The 17,593-nt window shown below is 41.7% G+C and overlaps 2 protein-coding genes across 4 annotated transcripts; one reads left to right on the forward strand and one right to left on the reverse strand.

Moving 5' to 3' along the window:
• Window positions 1-817: 817 nt before the first annotated feature.
• Window positions 818-3,334, forward strand: c1h22orf23 (chromosome 1 C22orf23 homolog). Its single transcript, XM_037247076.1, has 7 exons — window positions 818-927; window positions 1,372-1,493; window positions 1,603-1,665; window positions 2,150-2,323; window positions 2,611-2,745; window positions 3,011-3,111; window positions 3,212-3,334. Exons 2-7 carry the CDS (start codon window positions 1,400-1,402, stop codon window positions 3,281-3,283), a joined length of 639 nt encoding a protein of 212 aa, XP_037102971.1. The 5' UTR covers window positions 818-927; window positions 1,372-1,399; the 3' UTR covers window positions 3,284-3,334.
• micall1a (MICAL-like 1a) lies at window positions 3,327-17,208 on the reverse strand. 3 transcript variants are annotated; one of them, XM_037247047.1, is made up of 16 exons: window positions 16,422-17,208; window positions 11,393-11,441; window positions 10,317-10,458; window positions 10,101-10,201; window positions 9,010-9,140; window positions 7,799-8,397; window positions 7,659-7,719; window positions 7,085-7,503; window positions 6,421-6,800; window positions 6,225-6,359; window positions 6,014-6,140; window positions 5,380-5,470; window positions 5,077-5,150; window positions 4,602-4,716; window positions 4,419-4,465; window positions 3,327-4,301 (listed from the first exon to the last, which is right to left on the reverse strand). In XM_037247047.1, the coding sequence occupies exons 1-16, from the start codon at window positions 16,565-16,567 to the stop codon at window positions 4,174-4,176; spliced, it is 2,745 nt and encodes a 914-aa protein (XP_037102942.1). In that variant the 5' UTR covers window positions 16,568-17,208; the 3' UTR covers window positions 3,327-4,173. The 3 variants fall into 3 exon arrangements, with proteins under 3 accessions (XP_037102942.1, XP_037102950.1, XP_037102933.1); XM_037247055.1 differs by having other exon boundaries at window positions 6,421-6,764; window positions 9,010-9,149; XM_037247038.1 differs by having other exon boundaries at window positions 9,010-9,149; window positions 16,422-17,207.
• Window positions 17,209-17,593: the final 385 nt, after the last annotated feature.

Raw genomic sequence — 17,593 nt, forward strand, 5'->3', positions numbered from 1 at the left:
CTGGCAGCTGCCTCTGCACAGATAATGCATGACCATCCCATCAACGATAAAGACTCCCTCTCTTCCCCCCCCCCCGGTGACGACTGCACAGACATCATCTTCAATATCCAAAAATTGCGGTTGGTCGGCTCACTTAACATATATTCTTTGAGCCAAAAAGAGGAGAATATTCATAAGGGCCATACAAAGAGTTTTTTCAAATAAGTCTGAGATCAATTGTGCTTTGTGTTCATATATCCCAACCAATGACCTTTCAAGGAAGGAATAACACCAAGCATGGGATAATACAGAGAAATGTGGTAACCTTCATGCATTCATAAAGCCTAACGGGCCTTCTAATGGGCCTTTTTTCAGGATCTATAAATTATCCAAAGTATGCAACATATTCTCTCTCTCTCTCTCTCTCTCTCTCTCTCTCTCTCTCTCTCTCTCTCTCTCTCTCTCTCTCTCTCTCTCTCTCTCTCTCTCTCTCTCTCTCTCTCTCTCTCTCTCTCTCTCTCTCTCTCTCTCTCTCTCTCTCTCTCTCTCTCTCTCTCTCTCTGTGTGTATAAACAGCCTCTTACGGGCAATTTAAAAAAAAAATAAAAAATAATGTGTGTGTATGTATAAACAGCCTCTTCCGGGCAATAAAAAAAAGAAATTCAAAGAATGCAATCCTTTTTGGACAAGTGGAAAATTTCCGCTCGCTAGCGGCAGTTTCTGTTAATGCTTGCCAGTCTGATTTTTTTTTTTTTTTTTTTTTTTCTTTTTAGTTAATGATGTGTTGTTGTTTGGTGCATAGATTCATCCATAAAAGTGCATGTTTGAGGCGAAACTGTCTTAAAAAAAATACTCTAGTCTAGTCCAAATAATAGTTGCTGCGTGTTGTTTCTTGGTTGCTATGGATACCGAACGCCAGCTCATCCACGCCATGGACGGCTGAAATGGGTAAATTACTATGACTAGATTTTTATTAAGTTTACGTGTGCGTGCGTGTTTTTCTGATACACCATTGGTGTCAAACTCGTTTTTTTTTCACGGACCGCATTGTAGTCATAGCTTCTTTCGGAGGGGCATTATGACTGTCAACCCAAATAAATGTATGAGCACCTCATATTATATGCAGTATAAGCAACAAAACAAACTGACAAATAACTCGTTTTCAAATCAGACAAGTAAAAACTGGGAAAATATTTAAAAAATATATCTTATTAAAAGTGAAGACAATTTGCCATTCTAGTAATGACACACCAATTTGATGCACAATTTGTCTTCGCGGGCCACATAAAATGATGTGGCGGGCCGTTTTTGTTCCCCGGGCCTTGAGTTTGACACCTGTGATCTAATCTATTATTTCTATAATTATAAAGTTACTGATTGGATGGGGAAAAGAAAAAAAGTCAAGAAGCGGGATACACAGATGGAGACGTCATCTCAGACCAAAGTCAGAGGAGGGCAATGGAAGCCCACAAGAGACAGCAAGTACAGCAAGCAGACCCAGGACCTGCTGACATGTAAGATGCACCAGATGTATAGAAATCAATACAAACAGTATTTAAGTGATTTTATTTGTGGCATCACTGCATGCGCTCTATGTATGTATTTATCCCATTCTGTGCACAGCAATGATGCAAGAGTTCACTCTCAGCAACCGCCAAAGAAAAAAGATCATTGACTGTCTCAAGGGTAAGTCTTCAGGGGTGGGCAACTTAAACGGTGGAGGGGCCTTTCATTTTTCATTAGTCTTAATAGGGAAGTCAACCCCCAAATTTTCTTTGTCATATGTTCTGTGCAGCCCAACCAGTCACAGTGTTCTGAGTAATGTTTCATTTGTGGAATATGAATTAAACGGGAAATAAATGTTTATCAGGGGGCAGCCATTTTCCCCCTTGCTGTCAACTGAAAATGACATCACAGTTGTCAGTTCTCAACCAATCAGTTTTCTGAAACTGAGCCAAGTTTCCTAACCAGATGACAAAAACGCTGTTTTAAATGAGAACAAAATATGTGGGTATTTGTTTTTTCCAGTAAAAAAACCCCAGTAAAGATTATGATTTTTCCTATTGGTAGATTACATTGACAAAGTTACAGCACTCTCTTCTTACATTAGTGGCTGCATTGAGGAACACGGTAATAGTGCTTGACTAAAAGCCCAATATTCCACCCACAGATGGCTCAGCCTTGCCACTGACCACTGAGCCTTCATCATCAGCTTCCTGTCTTCAGCCGAAAGCCAGTCAATGCTACCCGAAACGTCTCCCGGTTCGGCCTCTGAGAAGGAGTGCCGTTTCTTGTCGCTCGGGAAACAACTATGTCCGAGAAAAGTTCTGTCCTGCTCCCACAAGTATGTTACTAGCCAACAACAGAATCTACACAGTAAGCTATAATGAAAAACAACAACAAATTTCAATATAGCTGTATGTGTGGTATGTTACATCAATCATGGGAAATGTTCTGAAATTATCTATCTTAAAAATCCAGCATTTGAACAGCATATGCAGACTCACTGATACTGTGTGAAGATTTTGAGGGAAAAAAAGTTTCTGAATTTTTAACCGTGAAAAGATTAAAGCGAGGGTACTGATTACTTTGCACACGTTCATTTTCTGCAACTTCTCTGACTTGATCTAGTAGACTTAGAAAAGGAGAAGAGGAGGCTTCAAAACATCCTGGCAACAGGACAAGAACAAGAAGAGACAGCCTCCCATAATGTTGCTGCGAATCGGAAGCCGGAAGTGGTCGAGGAGAAAGACCGCTATCAGGAAGGTCAGCATGTATGCACACTCATTGATTCATAAGGTAGAACATGTCTGGTAGCCTTCAAAGCACTCTTAAGTTAAACTTGGACTGTAATCGCAAGATCTGCACAATTCTGGTACTTGTGTCATGAGCGGAGAAATATGAGATGGTGGCAAGTCACGGAGAGCTTAGAATATGACGCACGCTGTTGCATTCTGTCCGACTGTATCATCAGAGTTCAGCTTCAGTAGGAAGACGTGGGTGACAGCCAAAAAAATGTATTCTGTTGTAGTTCTGGATGAGATTCAGGAACGACGACAATTCCTGGCTGACATGTCCTCGCTTGGACAGGACAAGCAGTACAGCCACATCATTAACACAGAAATATCACAGGTAAACGGTTTTGCTTCAATTTAAACAACGTTATTGATTGATGAATTGTAAACTTTCAGATCAATTTGTGATTTTCATGAATTTCTGAACTGTATTGTAGAAAATCAGGGAATTAGAGGCGCTGAATGGCAAACTTTCTCGGGAAGCCGTGTCTGAGCTGAGTGTGGATTAGTTGAAAGTTTCACATTACATTCACAAGAAATAAATTACGATAATTCACTTGTATCAGTTTTCTTTATTTGTCTGCCTTCCAGTCTCACCATTTATTCAATAACCTTGCTGCTGTGATTGCCATGAAAAAAAAGTGACAGATGTGACATGGCAGAAGCGCCTCGGTTCACTGAGGAAGACGATGTTTATATACAATAAAATAAATGGCAGTTATGCATCAGATTATCTTCCCCACCTTAAGACGAAACACACAACGCACGCACATTAAAATATAAATTAACACAAGACTTTCCAAGTTTAAAAGAGATGAAAACTGTTGTTTTGCCATTTCTAAAACTTAAAAATGCATATGTGACATTTATCATGAATAATATGCTCACGTAGACATTGGTAGTTGTCATGATTCACCGTGTTTGAAATAAATTTGGTTTGCCTCCAAATAAAGTCAATAAATATTGTCACTCTGCTGCACCATATCTTCGACATGCGTAATAATAGTGAAGCCCCAAAAAAAAAAAAAAGACCTCAATGTCTTCTTTAAAAGCAGCTTGCATCGTACATAAAGTCATCTTTTGGACACTTTTTGTTAGTCTTTGCCAAATGTAGAGAACAAAAACAGCCTTTATGACATTATCTGATAAAGTGAGACGCCTTGAACTCAAAAGCTATCGGCCTTGGAAACTGATTACAGGTCACTTGAGCTTTGATCAGTGACTGCCAAGTAACACCTCACAAGTCAGTGCAGTACCGCAGAGAGCCACTCAACAATTGGGAGCGCTCTTAAGCACTTGAGATGGTTATCATTTTGACTCTTGGTGGAGGAGCGCCGCAGTGGCAGTCAGTGTGGCACTTCACCAGAGCCTGAAAACACTTCAAACCTGTTCGTGTGGATCAACTGTTGTCTTTTTGAGGACTTTTTCCAGATTCTCCTTTCAGACTCAGCCTCTTCAGGACCTTTATAGGTTTAAACTTTGCCCCTTTTTTCTTCTGCTGATCTCCATCCGACTCCTTGTGGAAGTCTGATGAAGGGGGGGGGGGGGATTGACACAATTAGTGACAAATAATATAGGACTGAAAGTGACTGTAAAAAGTGTAGCGGTATGTTTGAAGCATAAAACAAAAATTCCAGTCAGTACCTTTTTTCTTCAGCACGGCTTCCATAAACTTATCCTCCTCTTCCTCCCTGTGAGAAATGTGTTATTAGAGGTGACAGTGGCGGCATGTCATAAACTGGCGGCTCCCGAACAGGGGAAAATGTCTAAGGTAAAGAAGTGTCAAAGAATTTTGCAACACACTTCTGTCATAAACAACATGATTACCTTTGCCTGTCCTGATCCATACTGTTGACTATTTGGTTGCGTTGTTCAATGATGGTAACCAGCTCCGCCATCAGTTGTTGCTCACGGCTCTTGTCCTCCTCAGTCCACTCTTTCTCTGAGGGGAGGTGCAGGATGCATTTAGCTTATTTTTTATGCTTGTAAACGTACAGTATTGATAACTTGTAAAAGACATTTTAAAAAAAGGCAAGTCTGTTCCTGCAAAAAGTAGTGATTGAATGAGCAATTTATTTCTCTCCACAACAGAGGCCTTTTTTAATCACCATGAGAATGTTGGGCATGGTACTCATATTCACCTCATGGCTATGATATTAATACACACAATAGGCACTTCCTGTGCGTCCACAGAGGAAGGCTGCAATCATGCTCAGATGGAGCAGATGAGCTTTGCACAGCTTTGAAACACAAACAGCTGGCGATCAAAGGAAGTAGTGCTTCCTTGAGCCCCCGAACTAACCTGGTTTGTTGAGAAGACACCTCAGCTCATACTCCACGTCGGCCTGTCTCTCCTCCAGGTTCTGCTGTTTCGCCCTGTGACGAGAATTAAACGTAGAGGGTCACACTTAGTAAGTCAATATTAAGGAGGTCGGTGACCTATGGGCTTTGAATAACATTTCAACTGAATTTAGTTTTCATTGTATGAATGGGAAAAAAAACATTGCACTGATTACACAGCTCTGTCTGAAGCAGCAAAGATTTTTGGGACTTTTTGAGGTTACAAAATTGTAACACTTGCATCTTGCTGCATTCTGTTACTTACGTGTAGACCAGCTCGGCTTCACGCCGGACTAACTGATGTTTCTCATGAATGAGTGTGAACCAGTCAACCAAGAGGTGCTCCTCATCTTCATCTGAAAGCACAGATAGTCACCTATACACGTCTATGGAATTGTAGACAAAGTTATAAAAACAAGTGAATTTAAGTTGATCTGTGAACTTTTGAATTCATGTTTTCAACTCTTCAACGTTTCAGTATTTTTTGCGTGAGGAGATGGGTGACAAAATTCACAAGGGGTGTTTTATTTTTCCCAAGACATCTCCTTTTTATATTTTATTTATAAATATTATTTATTTATTCCTCTTTTATTTTTCAGTTTTTTTTTTTGACTCTTCCAGTCTCTTTGCATCTCTGTTGCAACCTATTGATGACACTCTAAGCTCAGTGGCCACTTCCCTCTGAGAACATCCTGTTTAGGTCTCAACTCTTGCAATGTTGACCAATTGTTAGGCTTCGTCTTGGTCTCATGATCTTAGAATGAGAATAGCATGACGAAGAGCAAATATATTGCCTGTTTTTGTGACAAACGGAACCTATGTGGCACGTTCCTTTGCACAGTCTCAGAACAAATTGTTTCAGATGAAACAAAGAGGCAAGAGGCAGTCTGGTTTCATACCATTGGGGTTGTCTCGAAGCTTCTTCTCCAGCTCCACGCCTCTTAGCTCCAGCTCATCGAGGCGTATTTCCAGTTGACTCATCTCCCCGTGGATGTCTTCTACTGGGATGTACTGATCTGACTGCACCTGATCAGTATTTGCATGGGGAAAACCACTGACTGTGAGTGCCAGTTTTGAAATATTCTTAAAAAAATATATATATTGTTGTACCTTGCGTTTGATAAGTGGGAAGCCATGACCTGGGGCTGGGGGTCTGGAAGGACGAGGACCTTTTGGGGGCTTGCTTTTGGATTTTCCATGGGAGGGAGAAACTTTCTTGTTGAACGGATTTTCCTTACAAATGCGCTTAAAAAAAAAAGATCGTTAGTCTTGATGAATGTTCTGTATTTGTAAATGATTTTGTTACCTTGTGCGAAGGTGTAGCCCCTGAGGCTAATGGGCTGGGAGTGGTTGTGGGTCGTGGTGGAGGGGGTCCTGCCTCTTTGGTCTCGTTGCTGCGACTGACCTGCGGGGTGGCAGGCGCCGAGCTCGCATTTGACTGCGCGGGGGACCCGAAGGGGCTTGGGCTAGAATGAGGCAGACGCTCGGTAGAAGAGGAGGACGAAGGCGAGGCGGTAGATGGCGAACAGATGGAAGGCTCTGAGATGCTTTTGGTGAAACTAAGCTCCTGGTCACTGCCTCCACCGGGGGCCGAACAAGGTTGGGACGAGCTGTGGTCGGAGCCAGAAGACAGACTCTCCACACTGAGAGCTGGAGAGCAAGAAGATTGCTGAGAATGTGGATGAACTGAGAGGTTACAAGAAAGAAGAAGAAACCATGGAAGCAGAAGTAAAACAGGTTTGAATATAGATGGAATGGAAAAGATTATGGGGGGGCAAAAACACAAAACGTCTGTCAAGTGATTTCACTCGTCTTTTGAGGGAATTTGACAGTCAATGTCCCATGACAGTTGCCAAAACATCATCTAGCCAGAATAATCAGAAAAAGTATGCAAAGATCACCAAGCTTCACCGATGAGGTAATGGCAGTGAGCGAAATCATCATCTCATGTTGCATAATCAAATTCCAACCTTGATGAGCAGTAGGTGGCTGCGGTGCACGAGGCGCCGGCCGTTTCTTGCTTTTGGCACTTGCCGGGCTCGTCGAGCGGGAGGAGTTTCCTGTGCTCGGGGGTGTTTCCGCACTGGCACCGTCAGCCGCCTGTGTGATGCTGTACCACGGATGACTCCCCACCAGCGCTGTTGGAATCGCGCTGCCTTCCTCTTCGTCCTTGGCCTCGTTCTTTTCATCCTCATCCTCCTCAAAGGGGTTGGGGGGTAAAGTGGGCGAACTGGACCTGCTGCTGTCCTCTTTAAGAGAAGACACAGAGCCTGTGTTGGGGGGTGTCGCCAGTCCCGTGGGGGGTGGGGGAGGGGGTTTCTTCTTCTTGGTTTCTGATTGGACCAAGGCAAGCCAGGGTGGATCTTTGGGTTTATGGACACTGGACAAGCTGGACAGTGAGACAGACACATGGAGGCATCACAGAGGGGAAGACCACACAACAATGGGACGAAGTGCTCAACATTGAATATGATGTCGCTCAAACAGGAAAAACAAGTGAGGATGTGGTCACAGAAACTGAGAAAAGGAAGCGCGTTCACATACCTTCTTGGAGACTGGGATCTTTCTCTCGGTTTCGGAGGGGTGGGTGGCTTCTGCTGTTCACCTGCAATTGCAGAAGAAATGATTAACGAATCACTCATTGTCACCGCTCGATCATTTTGATTGCAATGTTGGTCACGCACCAGCTGCTTGGCTGTCTGCTGTCCGGGGTAGCTTCATCCGTGGGGATGGGCGGGGTGGAGGGCTGGGATCCGCAACCCGACGAGGTGCTGGCACTGGTCTGGCAACAGCTTCGCTTTGATTGACAGGTTGAGAGGGGAGGTCCCCATTCGCCTCATTGCCAGTTAGCGTATCTTCTACCACGGCTTGCTCATGATCTTCGTCATCACTCTCGTCAAAAGGGTTAGGAGGAGAAGGGGGGCGGTGTTTCTGTTCTGCTTGTCCGCTATGATTGAGCAAATCTGTGTCTTCCAAGGGGGCCTCATTGTTTGTTGGTGCAGGGGTGACTGTGACAGTCACTTTCGCTGGTATGTCAGTGTCATTCGCTTTCCTCACAGGGGATGGAGTCTTTCGCTGGTTCATCTCAGAGGCTGCGGTGTGGGGAGTCTTGCTGCGACCCATCCTCATCGACTGGACTGCAATGGGGTTCTTGCTAAGATCCGGCCGGCCATTCTGGTTTGCTGAAGCTTGCCTTGAAAGGTGGTGTGTGCAAACCAAAGCCCCACAATCACTTCCCACTTTATAAGATCCAGGTAGCAAAGTGCTACGACACTCAGTGCATCTGGAAAGACAGGCAGAGAAAAAGGCAACATAACTATCATCCTGTAGCTGTCAAATGTAAACAGCCGAGGCATGAGACTTGTCTCGTGTCCAATTGATTTATCAGCACGCATGTGACCGTTTTGTTCAAATATTATTGTTGCCATTCAGGACATCAACCAGACATTTTCACACCACACCAGAAAAGCAGGACATGTTTGGACGAGTTCCGTGTGGAAGAGTCCTAATCGCAATTGCATCATACTTTTGGTATTATATTGACTAGAGATTGTGAGACAGTCCTCTTGTTCAAATATCAGTGGCACCTAGCCTCCCAATTTCCGACAAACACTAAAAATCCAGAAGACTGGACGGTGGCTCCATATGTATTTCTATTTTCACTTATGAGGTGTAATTTTTAGTTTAGCTGGAAGAATTAAAAGTAATTCAGAAGAACACAAGTTTATATTTTCAGTTTTTTTGGTTAATGCCCCGCCCTAGGCTAATCTGACTCCAAAACGCCCAAAACAAAAAAAAGACAAATAATCAGAAGCCCATTAGTTCAGTAACATACATTCATAGTTTGGTTATATGTCACCTGAATTAATTTCACTCAAAGCATCTTAGTGCTCACCTGAAGCAGTTTCGATGGTACAGCTTGCCGTCCACCAAAAAACGTTGCACCAAATGGACGTGCTGCTGACAGGCAGTGCAGGTGCTGCTGAGTGTGGTGCGCTTCGCCACTTCTAGACCCGTTACCTTCGTCTGGCCCGGCTAAAGCAAGCAACCGGAATGTATTGCGCAGGCAGAGGACAGGGGGGAGATGTCAGGGGAAGAGGGGGATGCAGAGTAATGGAGGGGAAGATCAAACATGAAGTCAGGATTTGAGGATGTGGATTCTCCTTTTCGTTTACTTCATTACAACTACTCCCTGCAACATCTACTGCTTCATCCAAGAGCATTTTCGTTTTGAATGTCAAAAAATAAAAAGCCCACAAGACTTGGTGAATTTTCAAGCATCCCTTCATCGTGAGGAACGACACTGAGTGTAAGTTGAAAATCAGTTAAAAACAAAATCACACAGCATGGGTTAGCACGATAAATTTACATTATGGAGGTCAGATTTACAGTATTATTTGAAGGTTTTTAGATCGGGGTCGAGGAGATTAGTGGTTAGGAGCGTGGCACACTGTGTTAGGGGAGCACAAGACTACTACTATGAACAAGAGCGGGTTAAAAAGACTGACCTATCTGTTTTACTTTCATCTCTTAGCCCCCCACCACTCATCTTATTGCCTAGGCTCAGGAACAGAGAATGGAGGGGGGTTCAAATTTGGGGAGGGGGACGTACAGGAAGAGGGAGTGGAATGGATTTCCACCTGAAGAAATGATCACGCCAGCACATGGGAGTGTGGGATGGAGAAACGGCATGCCACAAAGAAGAAAGACAGGATACAGAGACTATCTTTATAGACTACTACTGTTGTTGTTCTCATGGAGAAGAGGAAAATATTAAATACCATGAAAGGATTGAATTGTTTTCATTTTACAGAGTTATTACCCAAAACAATATTTCAAAGCTCATTCATCTACTAATAGACCGATGATCTGAAAAGCATGCAGTTTTAGAGGAAATATTAATTAGCCTCTGAAATCCCAATCATCACATGCATGGGGAGAACTCCCATTTGTACGTCTGAACATGTTTGCACATGTTGTTCTTACCTCAGATTCAACCTCTTTGCCCTCGAGTAGAGTTGGAGGCCTTTTGGTGACTGGCTCATTTTGATTAACAGAACCCAGCCTCTTCATGCAAGGAGGGTTTGCTGTAGGGAGTCGATAATCCGCTCATTATACATATACCGTCATTTAATGCTTTACTGCTCTGTCACACACAGAACTACAAGAATTATTTTCTTTTAGGGTGTTCTGTGGACTAACCTTGAGATTTGTTATTGAAGAAGTTGTAGTACTGAGAAACATAGGTTATGACACTGAGCCTGTCCGGAACTTTCATGGATACCATGTCTTCTGGGTCCAACAACGCAGGTATCCCGAGCTGTGCCTCGGCCACCTCAAAGGCCTATGTTAAAGCCAAAACAAGAACAAGAAGTCTCTCATTTGTCTTGAGCAAAGATTTGTAATCATCCTGCCAGTGGGGCTTCAAACGGGTCATGGAAACAATCACGCAAGCAGTAAATACTTTGGACTTAAAACCTACTTCACAAAGCATTGGTGTGTTACGCCACCATCAGCAGGTCATAAAAGAGTGTTTTGTTCCTTGGCTGCAAGCTGTCCTACCGTAGAAATTACAGGCTAGCTCCTGTTACGTAACATTACAGACATTATTGTGGGTAAGCGTGCGCCCTACAGTACATACACAAACTACATATAAGGAAGCGTACAACGATTAAAAAAAAATATATATATTTCAAGAAAGTAACCCTCTAACCAACCAAATTGTACGTAAGAGCAAAAATACTTATATGCTGTGACTACAGTTTTCTGAAAAGGTTGACGATAGACTAACTATTTGCTGACAACATTCATTGGGGAAAATAACCAGGCAGGAGTTCATGAAAACTTAAATAGTGGGCTCCTTGTTTGCAGTCTTAAATGACTTACTCATGCTTTAGCCTCAGGGATATAGTAATGAACGACGTGCTTTCACTTATTATTCAGCAGATTTTGCTTCTGGTTCTTTGGCAAACGTCTTCACTTTCTGAGGGCAAAAAAAAAAGGCGCCTGGCGGCAACAAAGTCCTGCCAAAGTTGAGCTCACACAGTGAGGATACTCCCAACCATACTTTTGGTTTACTGACAAGAGTGAAAACTCTAAACAAGAGAAAGACGTTGAAGGTTTGTGCTGGTTTCATCGTTAGCGGCAATGTCCAAACAGGTATTTCCGCTTCATAGTATTAAGCTAGGAATTTGCATTTATTATCTCCACCTTTAGTTATCAAAATACTTATCAGAAGTGACAGATAACTTGCGTGCTCACAGAAGGAATAGACTTACCAGTCGGTTGTTCTCATAGACGTCATCTTTGGACAGCGAGCCAAAGTCTCTGCAACCAGATACATAAAAAACATCAGTTTGTAAGAACATGTAGAACTGGGCCAATTTACCACAAGAAAAATGTCTTCAGCACTCAGCTATGGTGTAGAGTGTACAGTAGTTGTTGGCCTACTTTTGTTAAGAACCTCCCAAAAAGGTTGTCTGAGGCCTGCTAAGTAGTTAAGCTTTTTAACTATTAAAGTTTGCTACTACAAAATCCAACGATGATCCAGCATGAAAAAAAAAAAACCACAAAGGGGAAAAAGAGGCAGTGATGGTGCTATGATGATTACAAAGGTCCAGAAGCTAGGAAGTCTCATCAGTAAACATCCTGCTTTACTAAAGTGGAAAATATTTCAAGTGTTCCTGGATGAAAGTGTGCTTGTCCGCTTGTCTGCAAAGGCATGTTGGAAAGAGCGTACAAGTTTAAATAACACTCAAGTGGGAAAAACAAAGAAAGGGGGGCTTGCAGAGACTGTGGAGGTGGAAATCCCAGGAAGGCCAAACCTCAGGAAATAGCACACATAAGTGACATGTGTTCGCTTGAAACTGCTCTCCAAGCGCATAAACACACTGAGCAGCAGCTTCAATTTAAAGGCTAGTCTTGATGAGTCTTTTTCAAGCACACATTGTTGCTGTGCTAAATCTGTTGGGGATAATTTTGGAGTGTCTTTAAACTGACGCGCCCTCACACAGATGACGAATTGTGAACCTAGTCCACCATGACAGTGCTTCTTTCCGGAGTTTATTTTTGGCAAATGGACAACTGTGGATGAGAGTGTTTGTGCGTGCGTGCAATCCACTATCTGGATCCGTATGAAAATGAACTGTCTGGATACTTCTTTGGGGTCCATCCCAAGCTTGCTACAGATCTTAATGACATATTTTTTTCCTACATAGTCTTGATGACAGTCGAAACTGAAAATTAAATAGGAAGAAATTAGCCGTGGAACGATTAATCGAAAACTAATTAATTATCCAATAATGGACAAAATCTTTATATTCTATTCATAGTATAGAGACCTTGTTCAATTTTTAAAAAATTTGGAATTTCAACGTCCATACAGTAAATATTCGCCAATTTCTGTAATCCTCTATGAAAGCAAGTTGATTTGCAAACATCTGCTTTTACTTTGGAAAACAAGGCTCAACATAGCTGCCTATTATCTGGCATGTTATGGCCCAAAGTAAATGAATCATAATATATGTTGGCGGGATTTCTGTATGGCCAGTTTGAAATAAAATTGACACTGCACTTGTGATAATGTTAAAAACTCAAATGAAATGAATGTATTTTTTTTACACCTTTTCTCCACACAATAAATCGACAGCTCAATCGATTATTAAAATGATGATTAGTTGCAAACTTCCATCCCTAAAAGAATTGTATACTATAGTCGTCAAGCTGTTCCTGTCAAACTTACATTGACATTTATTCACCCATTAATGGCCATGTTTGTACAAAGCAATGTACATATGCATAAGCACATATTTACAATTTAGACTAAGTGTGGACTACATAATACCCAAAATGAATTCAAACTTGTGCACCCAATTCTTACTTTATGAATTGATATACACAGATTATATAATATCTATTATATAACCTATTTTATCCCGATTTCGCCCATCCTCAGAGCCCCCAAACTACTTGCGTCCATGATGAATATAAACTTCTAAACACAACTGCCTACCTCTGTGAGAACACAGCGGCAGCGGAGACTCACTACAATGGATACCACGCATATTAGAGAAGTAAATCCAGTTTGACAGGCAGAGGCCTTGGCTGCAGATTACCCTGACAGGCTGTCTGTCTGGATCAGAGCGAGCCGGTCTCTGCGACTGCGGCTACTGTACACACTGGGGGCTGAACAGGGAGCCATGCTGGGACACAAATGGAAGAAGAGACAGAACTGAAAAGCTGACTATTGAGGGCTTATAAACTGCACGAGTTGCACAGTTACTACTGTGCAGAGTTCAGAGATTTTACGCTTCATTAATTTAGTCATCCAGGGGATGTTTGCATGGTTTTCTCATTTTGTGGACCACAGAAGGAAGAAACTTCCTTCGAATCACATTTCCCCTTAGAAGATAGGCGAGGAACTACTGTGGACTCCTTTCACATATTACCCCAACAACAACTGGTAAATGGGCTGCATTGCACCACATCTTTCACCTTACACGTCACCTACTCTATGCTGCCATGTGGATTAGCGCTGTCCTGATCTGATCATGTGATCAGAAATCGGGGCCAATCAGGTAATTCAGATAATTCTAATAGGGTGAAAAACATTCAACCCCCCCCCACACACACAATTTTTAAAGGTTATAAAGCCCAAAAATAATCTTGTGGTACAAAAATATTGCCAAATCAAACAGCAACAACTCAGTTTTATACGAAACAATGTGACAATGTGGTGTTGTCGGAAAAGAAAACGAAAGGCAGAAAATGTGCCCACACTGGTGCTAGGAATTAGATTCTACAAAGATTTAACTTCTTAAGACCATCTGTACAGCACCTATTTGTTTATACATGACCAAAAAAAGTAGCCTGCGTGTTAACTTGCAATACCGGGACGGAGTTGATTGACAAATGGAAATAGGAGCTATATTAAATGCGGCCATGCGTTATCAAGCATTCTCATCAAGCGGCACCTGATAACTCCGATGACATGGCTCGGCGACAGACAGGCGACAAACTCTTATCATTTATATCGATAATTTGATTCATACACACACAATTTGCACAGCACACAAGGCATCTGTAACGCTGAAATATATGGTGATGCTTTAAGTGTTCCAGTGTGTACTAAAGATTTCTGGAGTAAAAGCTGCCCCCCCTAAAAAAAAAAAACCACCAAATTATCTATAACATACAGTGATGCATAATTGCAAATGTGATCATTAATTTGAAGAAGAAAAATACTGTCATTATCTAATATCATTATAGCAATGCATTTTTACACCTCACGGCCTGCCATAAGGATTTTACCCGATTATCACTGCAGTTGAATAATAAATACCCTGTCATGATGACAAAACAACAGATGGACTTACAATCGAATAATTGAATGTGTGACTAAGATAAGTGATTAATGGGTGGTTATGTTCCATTTAGATGAGACAGCTCACAGCACATGATCGCTGACTAGACCGACTGGGATTATAAATGGAACAGAGTCGTCTTCAACGCTATGACACACAATTTAGCGTTTCTTGTTCCAACAAATCAAACACGTTTGACGGGGAAAAAAAACGTCTGTCACAAACAGAACACTAACCACGTTTTTGTTTTATCTAACGTGTGTATGTGTTTATTAAACCAGGTTGTGTGTTGTTCCAGCACAGCCAGTACAAGGCTTGCCAGTTCCCCAGCCAATGTGCATTAACAGTTTATGTTAGTGTAAAAGGTGATGGATGTTACGCTCACATTTCTCAGCAGTGATACAATTCTGTGGGCTAGTTATACGAGTCATCAAAGAAACAACAATCGATCAAGTAAAGTGTTGTTTTCATTTCACTTTTAGTTCCATCTAGTTTCAACATATTTATTAGGCACATGTACTGATTATCAATACTGATTATTAGTTTAAAAAAAATCATATTGAACATCCGTAAACACCAATTTGAAACTTCTCTAAATGTATGGTTAAACAGAATACACACAATATCCTCTTATTTTTACAACCACAGGAATGTGCACTGTAATTTACAATGACCTGTAGTGTATAATGGCAAAAAACACAAGCCGCCTTGAAGCGCTGTCAGAAAACATCAGTTGTTTATAGGTGTTCAAGGTGTATTCAGCTCATAACAGAAAATATTGCTTAGCACGTCCGCCTCAAATCTATAACTAAATCAACTTGGCACTGCTATCTTCAAAACAAATTGATATCAATTGTTATGCAAACTTCCAGTTTTATACTGTATTCATACTAGCAAGCAAACTAAACTGTTACTGTTTTATCCAATCAACTGTTAAAACATGTTAAAATAAATCAACTGTCATTGCTGTATTCAAAATAATTCATACAAATTGTGATTCAAACTTCCAGTTATACTTCCAGTATACAAATCATATGGTATACTGGTCAAATTTCTGTTTTCCTTTGTTTTCAAATTTTATTCAAACTATTTGTTACTGCCGTATTCAAATCATGTTATATTGGTCAAATCTATGTTTTCTTTTGTTTCTCACTTTTTTCGTCATGGTAAGTCATTTAGATTGTGTGTCTGGCAGTGAAACCTTGGCTGTAATCGAGACGGGATTAGATAAACAGAATTGCTTCCTCCCGCTACCCTTTTCGACAAGTCATGTCAAACAAATGCGGAATTAATCTGTAATAAGTGTGTTGTTTACGTACTTGTCGAAATAAACAAATCAAAATCAAATCAAAGTTCAGAGGTGCAAGCTTTGATTCGGCTCCGGCCTTCCTGTGTGGACTTTGCATGTTCTCCCCATACATGCATGGGTTTCCTCCCACATTCCTAAACCATGCACGGTTGGCCGATTGATGTGTGATTGTGTGTGTGGATAGTTGTTAGTCTGAAGCGTGCCCTGCGATTGGGTGGTGCCCAGTTTTGGGGTGTACCCAAAGACTGCTGAGAAGGACCCCAGCATGCCCACAACTCTCTGAGGATCGGCGGTTAGGAAAATGAATGAATGAATTGAAAATCTTATTTTAAATCAAGACATCAACTGGGATTATATCACAAATTTCTGTGACCTGCTCATCAATGAATTAAAAAAAAAAGATCTTTTTGTCCATCGTTTAAAAAAAGTTCTTTAATTGCAGACTTTTTTCTATTTACATTTTTAAGATGTCTATACATTTTTGCTTTGATCAGGTTTCACAGAACTAAATTGTATGAATATTTTCCATGTTTTTACATCAGTCCCAGCATGTAATCAGACTTCTGACTCAAGGGAATTCTTAATGGTATCATTTCATTGTATTGAATTTCCACAACCACTGAAACATGTACTTACATCAACTCTGGCCTGAAGCGATGGATGATGGCACAAAACGCCAGGCCGTCCCGAAAGGACGTCGACATGTCTTTGATTTCCACATTGTGATAGTTTTCACACTGTATCCGACACCACTCTTGAAGAGCCTTCAGAGATCCCATCATCGTGCCGAAGTGTCCCAGGAGATTCGCCGCGGGGCGACGGAAGCGGCGATACTTCCCTTTTAAACACTAATGAGATGCTGCGTGAACGAGCCAAATATTAGCCAACTTTTTGTGACCAAAAGTTGCATTGTAATCCCCAAAGTATCTGACCTCTGAGGTCAAGCAGATGGAAGAACACAGCTGATATATTACAAGTTGCTTGCTCCGAGCTTACCAGCAGCAAAGTTCTTAGAGCAGTCAACTTTGCTAGCAAGCTAGCAGCGTCACAGACAGTAAGTATACTGTTTTTTTAAATCACGATTTTGCTGCAAGACTGGAGAATGATAATTCCGTTCCAAACCAAGCAGAGGTAACAGTTTCCTCCTCGCACTGAGGTGTGACCGCAACACGCTCTTTTTCTTCCTTTTTCTTTTCCCCACTGTATCCCGCAGTGGCGGTTATCGCGGTGCGTGAAAAGAAAGATCCATTGTTATTGCCACGAAACGTTGTTAAAACTCTCCACCGTCAATCGCAGAAGCTTGTGACCGATGCCAACTCATCCTCGCTTTCTTGGAGTGAGGCGTTGACAATCATCTAACCTCCACAATGTCACTGTGGAGTGTGTTTGATTCAGCACTGCACCCCACCGGGGGCGCTACAGAGAAAAAAAAGCTAATCGCGCGGTATTACAAAACCACGCGAGACCTTCTTGCTGAGGATTCCTAAACATGGCAGCGGCGTAGTCGTGTATCAGTATGTGACGTTTGACATAAACGTGCACTTTTCTATTTTTTCTCTTATGTATTGCCTTCTCTGTATGTTATCACGTTTTAGCGTTACAGCTGAACACTAAAAGATGTGAATACATTTCTACTTAAAATAGGTTGCAAAGGAAACGTAATAGTCTTAATTGAATAAAAAATAAAGCTTTATGAATGATGAGCTCATGTCGCTGGGTAAGCACAAAAGTTTCAGCTAGCATGTAGACCTCAAACTGAGATGCTGGCCTAAGAATTCTCAAATGGGCTGAGTCAGCTTTGTTTGCAC

Source organism: Syngnathus acus, chromosome 1, assembly GCF_901709675.1.
Source record: "Syngnathus acus chromosome 1, fSynAcu1.2, whole genome shotgun sequence".
Classification (NCBI taxonomy): Eukaryota; Metazoa; Chordata; class Actinopteri; order Syngnathiformes; family Syngnathidae; genus Syngnathus; species Syngnathus acus.